The sequence below is a fragment of the Lithobates pipiens genome, unplaced genomic scaffold (genome assembly GCF_037356315.1).
Source record: "Lithobates pipiens isolate NorthernLeopardFrog02 unplaced genomic scaffold, aLitPip1_a1.2 Scaffold_19, whole genome shotgun sequence".
Lineage (NCBI taxonomy): Eukaryota > Metazoa > Chordata > Amphibia > Anura > Ranidae > Lithobates > Lithobates pipiens.
This window is the reverse complement of record NW_027507764.1, coordinates 577,725,540-577,735,168: the sequence shown is the minus strand read 5'-3', so window position 1 is coordinate 577,735,168 and position 9,629 is coordinate 577,725,540. Positions and strand designations below refer to the sequence as shown.

Genomic DNA, 9,629 nt, shown 5'->3' with positions numbered 1-9,629 from the left:
ACAATTACTTATAAATTAGTTTTTCATGACCAGGGGTAGTATCTTGAGGGTCTATTTTTTTTTTTTTAAGTGTGCCGATCATTACATGTGCTGATAAAAAAAAAAAAAAAAGCATGCTGGTAGGAAGAGAGAGCAGAGTGAGAGAGATGAGCTAATCACTGTGCTGCCTTCTCCTTTTACAGGTTGTGGGTGGGTTAAGGACGACCTGGGCTCAGAGGAAGGGGGATGAATGATACTGGACATCAGACTGAGGACATCTAGTGGGCAAAAAAAAAAAGCACTGCAAGGAAATCTCTAGTTTGAGGTTGAATATTGCAGCAAAAGCTGCTTTTTGACCTTTTAATTGGCTGCTTAAATCTTCCTTTTTTTTTTTTTTTTTTGGCTGGAGTTCTGCTTTGAAAATACATGCACGCTTCCAAATATTTATTATCATTCGTTTGATCCATATCTGATGTTATCCACATTCCATTGGCAGAGTCTGGACTTCTCCTCGGTATTCGCGAGACGTGATGGCATGCGAGGCATGGAAATATTTTCCTCTCAGGAAGCGCTCTGTGGGACATCCTGGTATGCCCACCCTTATCAACACCGTCTTTTGCAAGATTTATGAGATTTACGCTTCACCCGTATCCGCTCACCCCCTACACACCAGAGCAGTTTTTTTTTTTTTACATTTCCACTATGGACCGATTTATCTGGTGATAACGGTCATTACTTCAAGCCAAACTCCAGGAATGATTTTTACCGTGTGGTTACATTGCGCCAGCTTGGCACAATGTATACATATCTCTGCACACCAACCACAGAGGGGGGGGGGGGGGGGTCACTCACATGCCACTACCACCAGAGAAATTTTTTATTTTTTATTTTAAAAACAAGACATTCTCTGATTGGACAAGGTGAAGAGAAGGGTGGTGATGTCCTGATCTCCACCTCATCCAATCATAGAATACCTTGTGGTCATTCAAAAAAAATTAAATGTGATCGGCGGGAAGGGGTTAAACTTTAGCTGTAAGAAATGCACACATGTACAGTACTTTATTTGTTTCTTTCATACCACTTGCACTAATTATGGTCAATCTATATTTGTGTTCCAGATCCCGCCCCCCTAAAGTCATCAATAAAAACGGAATCAACTCTTACCATGACAGGCAATCCTTCAGGGCGGTATAGTAGGGATATTTAGATATAACACAAAGGGCGAAGGTAGTGTAGGCATCATAAGTCTTGGTGTGATTGGAAGATGAATCCCAGTAAGCCTGTCCATTGGACAACCCCAGCGTTTCCTAGAGAGACAAAAACAAAGCTCCAGTCACTGCAAAGTATGAGAGTATTCAGCTTCAAAACGGGGGGCTGGCGGCCATGTTTTGTGGGCGGATACAATACGTTCTCGGTCAGAGATGGCGCTCTACATTCTTTATACAGTGCAGGACCTGCACTACTACTTAAGGGGCTCATTCACACTATATACCGTCCAGTGCGGTTTTTTTTTTTCTGCATCAGAAACACATGGATAGTAGGTAAGGATGAGCTCCGGCGTGTTCGCACAGCCCACGTGCAGAGCCCACCAGGAAGTCGGCACTGCGCTGATCGCAGGCAGCGAGACATTTCCCGATCTCTGTAGCAGTGCATCGGGGGAATGTCTCGCTGCCTCTGATTAGCACAGCGCAGTGCCGACTTCCTGGCGGGCTCTGCAGGTGGGCTGTGCGAACACGCCGGAGCTCATCTTTAATAGTAGGTGATATGGTTTTCAATGGCATACAGTAGTTCACACCAGTGTGGTCATTTCCAGTGCCTTCCGTTTCCAGGAAATAAAAAAAAAAAAAAAAAAAAGGTAGAACACGCTGCATTTTTTCTGCACTGAAGTGTACTAGAGTGTGGTCAAATGCATGAAAAAAAAAAAAAAACACACTGTAACGTGCCTAAAACGCACTAAAAACATACTGAAACGCACGTTCTTATTTAATCACTTAAGGACCGGTAGAATTCCCCCCTTAAAGTGGTTGTATACTCAATTTTTTAACTTTTACCTACAGGAAAGCCTATAATAAGGCTTACCTGTAGGTAAAAAAAATATCTCCTAAACCTGTACGGTTTAGGAGATATTCCCCTCGGTATGCGCCGCTGACTGCAGCGGCGCATGCGCACAAGGGGATTCTCTGGCCTGAAAATCCGGCAGTGGCCGGCCGGAATGAAATCTCCCGTGCGCATGCGCGGGAATGACGATATCGCGGCTCCGGCCACTCACAGCGCCGGAGCCGCGATACCCGAAAGAAACGCAGAGGGAGCATGTCAGCTCCCTCAGCGTGGATCGGGCCAGATGTCGGGGCCTCGTTCTAAGGTAAGTATTTCATAATGAGCTAGTATGCGGTGCATTATGCCTTTTGCTTTGCAGGTGTTAAAAAAAAAAAATTGCGGGTTTACTACCGCTTTAATGACCAGGCTACATTTTTTTGTCACTTTAACTGACAATTGCGCGGCCCTGCATCGCTGTACCCAAATAAAATTAACGTCCTTTTTCCCCCACAAATAGAGCTTTCTTTTGGTGGTATTTGATCACCTCTGCGTTTTTATTTTTTGCGCTGTAAACAAAAAAAGAGCGACAATTAAAAAAAAAAAAATAAATTGTATAGCTATATATATATATATTTTATTTTTATTTATTTTTTTGATACTGTTTGCTATAATAAATATCCAAAAATCAAAAAAAAAAAAAGTTTAGACCGATATATATTATTCTACATATTTTTGGTAAAAAAAAAAAGAAAGAAAGAAATCGCAATAAGCGTATATTGATTGGTTTGCGCAAAAGTTATAGCATCTACAAAATAGGGAACAGATTTATGGCATTTAAAAAAATTTTTTTTTGTAGTAATTTGCGGCGATCTGCAATTTTTAGCAGGACTGCGGCATTGCAGTGGACCCATCGGACACTTTTGACACTATTTTGGGACCATTGTCATGTATACAGCGATCAATGCTATAAAAATGCACTGATTACTGTGTAAATGACACTGGTAGGGAAGGAGTTAAACACTAGAGGGTGATCAAGGAGCTAAGTGTGTCCTAGGGAGTGATCCTAACTGGTGGGGGGGGGGGGGGGGGGTGGGAGCAGTGACCTCTGTCATGTCACTAGGCAGAACGGGGAAATGCCTTGTTTACATAGTGACATGATTGCGGGCACCCGGTGGACGTAGAGTCTGCGGGACCCGTGGTCACGGAGTACGCTGTGGGCGGACGCATGTGCGCCCACAATGGAGCATCTTAAAGGGGACGTGCCTATATGCCCATTTGCCCAGCCGTGCCATTGTGCCGACGTATATCGTCGTGCACTGGTCAGCATGTGGTTAAATAGGTTCATGAGGGGGAGGGAGCTAGGAATTGACATTGTTAAAATACCTTAAAGGAGTTGTAAAGGCAGAAGGTTTTTCTTATCCTAATACATTAAAGAGGAAGTAAAGGCAAATTTTTTATTTTTTTAAAGGCACACCCTGTAAGGCAAAGGCATAATGAGCTAGTATGGCATAGCATACTAGCTCATTATGAATAACTTACCTGAGAACGAAGCCCCCGAATCGGTCCTCCGTCTTCCTCTTCGCCTCTGCCATGGATCCCAGAGCGACCTCTGGGTCTCGCGGCTCCGGTGCTGTAATTCACCGGAGCCAAGATGACGTCACTCCCGCGCATGCGAGCCGACACTCGCGGCATATCGCCGCGATCTGCGGCCTGCCCCAGTGCGCCGCTGTCTACGGCGCATGCGCCGTAGACAGCGGTGGCTGTCTTCGGGTAAATATCTCCTAAACCGTATAGGTTTAGGAGCTATTTCTTGGACCTACAGGTAAGCCTTAATCTAGACTTACCTGTAAGTCAAAGTTGGTTGTAAGGGTTTACAACCACTTTAAGATAAAAAACCTTCTGTGTGTAGCAGCCACCCCAGCACCCCCTAATACTTATCTGAGCCCCATCTCTCTCCAGCAATGTCCAACGAGAGCCACCCGGGACTCCCCACCTGATTGGCTGAGACACAGCAGCGGTGCCATTGGCTCCCTCGGCTGTCAAAGTCAGTTAGCCAATCGAGGGAGAAAGGAGGCGGGGTTCCGTGTCTGAATGGATACACGGAGCTGTTACTCGGCTCAGGTGCCTCCCCATCCCAAGCTGCTGGCTATGGTGGCACTCGATAGGAGGGAGGGGCTGGGAGCAGTGAAGAGGGACCCCAGAAGAGGAGGATCCGGTTTGCTCTGTGCAAATCCAACGGAACAGAGGAGGGAAGTATAACATCTTTATTTTATTTATTTTTTTAAATACAACAAGACTTTACAATCACTTTAAAATACTGTATGTGCGAACTAAAAATACACTGGACCTGCAATATAAATGTCACAAGCAACAAAAGAACAAATCATGCAGCACTCTGGTCACAAGCAACATCTATAATTATCTTGTCTAATGAGCGGATCCGTCCATGGAATGGGGAGGACATCAGATTACAGGCTGTACAATAGAGGAGACGATCACAAGATCTGTATGTCACATACCTGGATGGATCTGGAGAACTGCGCCACCACGCCATATGTTCTGTTCCCCAAAACGTCTGTGAACACCAGGAAGTGGAAATAGTCTTCTTTAGATTCAGAGGTTACAGGTAGCCCTCCTATGGGGAGAATGCCATTATCAATACACTCTACTACTCAAAAATACAGAAGGCTATATAAAATGTCAGATATACAAAGTTATATCGCATGTCACGTTTTGGCGGTGGTACTGCCTATTCAAGTGAATGGGGTCACATCGCAATAACCCTGTAACAGGGTGTATTGCATGTTGCAGCACAGTGGTTCAGACATTTAGGGGTTAAAGTTTTTTGGTGAGGAGGTGACATATCCTCTCCCAGCCAACACTCAGAAATCAATTTCAAGAGGAGTGCCAAGGGATGCCTCAAGTGTGAACAAACACCCAGAGCTGGACCCCGGGTGTAATGCATGTATGCGGGAGCATGGAAAAAGGCCCACCTCCATGTTGTCACATATATAGATAAGGCTGGCAGGAAGTGTCCCCTCTCCATTCTGCACCCTTCCTCGTGTCCCCTCTCCATTCTACAAAGCTCCTTGTGCCCCCTCTCCATTCTGCACCCTTCCTCGTGTCCCCTCTTCATTCTGCACCCTTCCTCGTGTCCCTTCTCCATTCTGCACCCTTCCTCGTGTCCCTTCTCCATTCTGCACCCTTCCTCGTGTCCCTTCTTCATTCTGCACCCTTCCTCGTGTCCCTTCTCCATTCTGCACCCTTCCTCGTGTCCCCTTTACATTCTGCACCTTTGCTCGTGCCCCCTCTCCATTCTGCAGCCTTCCCCGTGTCCCCTCTCCATTCTGCAGCCTTCCTCGCGTCCCCTCTCCATTCTGCAGCCTTCCTCGCGTCCCCTCTCCATTCTGCAGCCTTCCTCGCGTCCCCTCTCCATTCTGCAGCCTTCCTCGCGTCCCCTCTCCATTCTGCAGCCTTCCTCGCGTCCCCATTCCATTCTGCAGCCTTCCTCGTGTCCCCTCTCCATTCTGCAGCCTTCCACGTGTCCCCTCTCCATTCTGCAGCCTTCCACGTGTCCCCTCTCCATTCTGCAGCCTTCCACGCGCCCCCTCTCCATTCTGCAGCCTTCCTCGCGTCCCCTCTCCATTCTGCAGCCTTCCTCTCGTCCCCTCTCCATTCTGCAGCCTTCCTCTCATCCCCTCTCCATTCTGCAGCCTTCCTCGCATCCCCATTCCATTCTGCAGCCTTCTTCGTGTCCCCTCTCCATTCTGCAGCCTTCTTCGTGTCCCCTCTCCATTCTGCAGCCTTCCTCGCATCCCCATTCCATTCTGCAGCCTTCCTCGTGTCCCCTCTCCATTCTGCAGCCGTTCTTGTTTTACAGCCCTTTTCCTCCTCTGCTGCCTCCAAGAGAGACTAGTGTAATAGCTACTGTCTTGTGTTTCTGCTGGTTTTGTTGTTGTACATGATAGCGATCCTAATCTTCTCCAAACTAGCTGGCGGCTGCGGGAGGTCTTTTATCACTACAAATGGAGCAGAGGAGACAAATGGCTGGACAGCAAGGAGAGCTGGCATCTTAGTAGGAAGTGGGGACTGCGCAGGCCACGCTCCCTCTCCTCCTATGCGATCAGTTAATAGTAATCAAGTATTCATCTCCTAGCTCCGAAGTGGTCAGACAATGGTGGGGGGAGAGGAGTCAGCTGACCACACTGCACCCCAACCACTGCACAGATTTTAATGGGGAGGAGTGCTTTGTGCACTGGGGGATTTCAGGGGTTAGTTGACCTTTTCACAAACAGCGAACTAACTCACCTCACCACCGCACCCTGCTGCACTTCTCTCCTTCCTTATCTTCTTTTGCCCATGCAGCCGGTGTAGCAGTCTGGGCATCTGAAAAATGCAATACACAGCCTGGAAGCTGTGTGGCATCATGGTGGTGAGCCAGCATTGGTCAGTACCGACACATGCCACTCTGGCCGATAAGTATCTCTTCGAGTTCTCCCAAAAGAAAGAGTGTAGAAGAGCTCATCTTTCAAATACCCAGACAGCTAACTCAGCTAGCATGGGCAGTGAAAGAGAGTCATCCAAGTAGGTAAGTTCAGAGGGAAATGGGGGTGTAGGGAGGGTGTTGTGGGTAAGTTCACCATTTCATGGTTTTGCAAAAGAGAGAACTATTTAAATCTTTATATACAACCTCCACAGGTTGGACTTGATGGACTTGTGTCTTTTTTTTCAACCTCACCTACTATGTAACCTTTCATGACAACATTCTGTTTCGAGTACCTGGAAAGCACAGCTGCGGCAATCCTATAAGATCGATGTCTTTGGGTACACTGATCTCCTCTGTGGTGGTCTCTCTCCCGCCGTTAGCAGAGCCGACTTCAAACTTGGGCTTTTCTTTCCTCTTGCGGAAGGAGCGCCGCCTCGGCAGCCGCTGGAAGTTGCTCTGAGCAGATGCCGACGCCGTTTCATCTTTGGGAATGAAAGGAGGAACGAAGACAGACGTGATCTCCGGCTCCAAAGATTGCAGGTGACGTATTCCTTTCTGTGTGACCTGAGGGCGAGAGACGCAAAGAATAATATAGTGAGGTGTAAAACAGTTGGATTTAAAGGGGCCCTGTGAGGCCAAACAATTGATCTCAACAGCAATTTAATAAAAATAAAGTAAAAATAATGGTAATTTTATATATATATATATATATATATATATATATATATATATATATATATATATATATATATATATATAATCTCAATAAATAGAACAATTTATGATAAACAATAAAAATAAAAACAGCACTGGAATTATTAGGTTGTTCTAAAATAATAATATTATATATGCATTTAATTAAATTTTTTATTTTACCTGTAAAAGCCTAGGGTAGACATCCAAAGCCTTTAATTTTTTGTTCCCCGTGATAGCAATAGGCATGTGACAAGTACTCTTTATGGAGTGATCTGGGGACCCGAGATCCCTCCTCCGCCCTTAAAAGCATCTGATCACACCAAGATCAGAAGCTTTTCATTTTTAAAACTTATTTTTCTGTGTTTGGAGTTTGCATTGTCTGTTGTGTCTACAATCGTCCTCTTACTTGGGAGGGTATTCCGGGTTTCTTTTCATTTTTAAAAATGATGCTGTTTACATCAGGGGAAACCAGAAGTGATGTATGCGCATAACTTCCTGTTTCCTGTATCATAGAGGTGAACAGAGCCATTCTGGTCTTGGTTTGCCTCTATGATCAGCTGGCATAAGCGCCGGTGGTTGATCGGGTATCCTGGTGGGACGTTAGAGCCCAAGAAAGCTGCAGGAGGCAGCTGAGGGGGGAGAGTCATCCCCTTCCAATGCCTATAAACAATCCAGCAGCTAGTTAGTTGCTAGGTTTTCTTTTACAAGAGAGCCAAACGTAGGGGTTGTAAAGGTTTGTGTTTTTCACCTCTATGCATTAAGGTGAAAAAACACCTGTCAGTGACCGCCCCCCCCCCCCCCCCCAATTTTACTTACCTGAACCCTCGATGCACCGTCTCTCTGCTAGGGGGTTCTCAGCTGTTGATTGGATAGATTGATAGCAGTGCAGCCATTGCCTTCCGCTGCTGTCAATCAAATCCAATGTCGTGGCAACTGGGGCAGAGTCCTGCATTCGGCGTCTATGGGCACCGAATGCTGGACTCGGGAGCGCGCCCGCAAGGTAACCCCCTGGGAGAGTGCAATAAGCGTATATTGATTGGTTTGTGCAAAAGTTATAGAGTCTACAAAATAGGGGATAGATTTATGGCATTTTTATTATTTTTTTTTTTTACTCTGCGATTTATATCGGGACTGCAACATTATGGCGGACACATCGGACACATTTTTGGGACCGCTGGCACCTATAGAGCGATCAGTGCTAAAAAATGCACTGATTACTATAAAATGTCACTGGCAGGGAAAGGGTTAACACTAAGGGGGGGGGGGGCGATCAAGGGGTTAAATGTGTTCCCTGGGTGTGTTTCTAACTGTAGGAGGAGGGGACTAACTGAAGGAGATGACAGATCGTGATTCCCAGCTCACGATCTGTCTCTCCTCACAGAACAGGGATTTGTGCATTTACACACACACACACACACACACACACACACATCCGTGTTCTGCCTCTCGTGCCCGCAATCGCTCGTGGCAGGAGTCATCACAACCGTCGGCCACGAGCATAAGCACCCCCGCAGTGCCTGCTATCCCACTTAAAGGAGCCCACGTATAGCTACATTTTTTTTTTAAAAAAAAGAAAGAAAATCTGTGAAATTTGAAATAACTAATAATAACCAACTATTAAATTATAGGTATTGGAATTTTCTTTCAAATTTGGCTTTTTGTGAATGTAACGAATACAAATTTAATCGGTAGTTACGCATTATCCAAAATTTCGAATGCCGTATCTAAATAAATGGAATGGAACAAATTAATAATAAAAAATGGTTTTATTATTATTGTTATTTATTATTATTAGATCCTCAAGTTCCATTCTTTTAGAAACGGCATTCATTATTTCAGATAATTCGTTATTTCAGTTAATTCATAACTTCGGATAAATTCTTACTCGTTACGTTCACTAACAGCCAAATTTGAAAGGAAATTCCAATACCTATAATTTAATAGTTATTATTAGTAAGTTATTCAGATTTTCGAGTTTTCGAATTTTAATTCTGTAGAATTTTCATTCTTATTTTCAAACTCCCGGAACTTCAAACTCCCGGAACTTCAAACTCCCGGAACTTCTGAACACAGCACCCTTCTGGCCCCTCCCATCAGTCATGATCTACTTGCATGGCAAAGAGAATAACTTGAATTTCCAAACTTCCGAAACTTCTAATTACAGAACTTCCGAAACTTCTAATTACAGAACTTCCGAAACTTCTAATTACAGAACTTCCGAAACTTCTAATTACAGAACTTCCGAAACTTCTAATTACAGAACTTCCGAAACTTCTAATTACCGGACTTCCGAAACTTCTAATTACCGGACTTCCGAAACTTCTAATTACCGGACTTCCGAAACTTCTAATTACCGGACTTCCGAAACTTCTAATTACCAAACTTCCGAAACTTCTAATTACCAAACTTTCGAAACTTCTAATTACCAAAC

General features: G+C 45.0%; 1 protein-coding gene across 1 annotated transcript in view; it reads right to left on the bottom strand.

The window, feature by feature from the left end:
- The window catches only part of DENND3 (DENN domain containing 3), a 138,605-nt gene that overhangs the window by 68,713 nt on the left and 60,263 nt on the right, over positions 1 to 9,629 (bottom strand). Inside the window, exons 2-4 of the mRNA XM_077493411.1 lie at positions 6,796 to 7,066; positions 4,536 to 4,651; positions 1,144 to 1,286 (exon numbers count right to left, since the gene is read on the bottom strand). Of these exons, the coding sequence (XP_077349537.1) occupies positions 1,144 to 1,286; positions 4,536 to 4,651; positions 6,796 to 7,066 (530 nt within the window). The remainder of the gene's footprint in view (positions 1 to 1,143; positions 1,287 to 4,535; positions 4,652 to 6,795; positions 7,067 to 9,629) is intronic.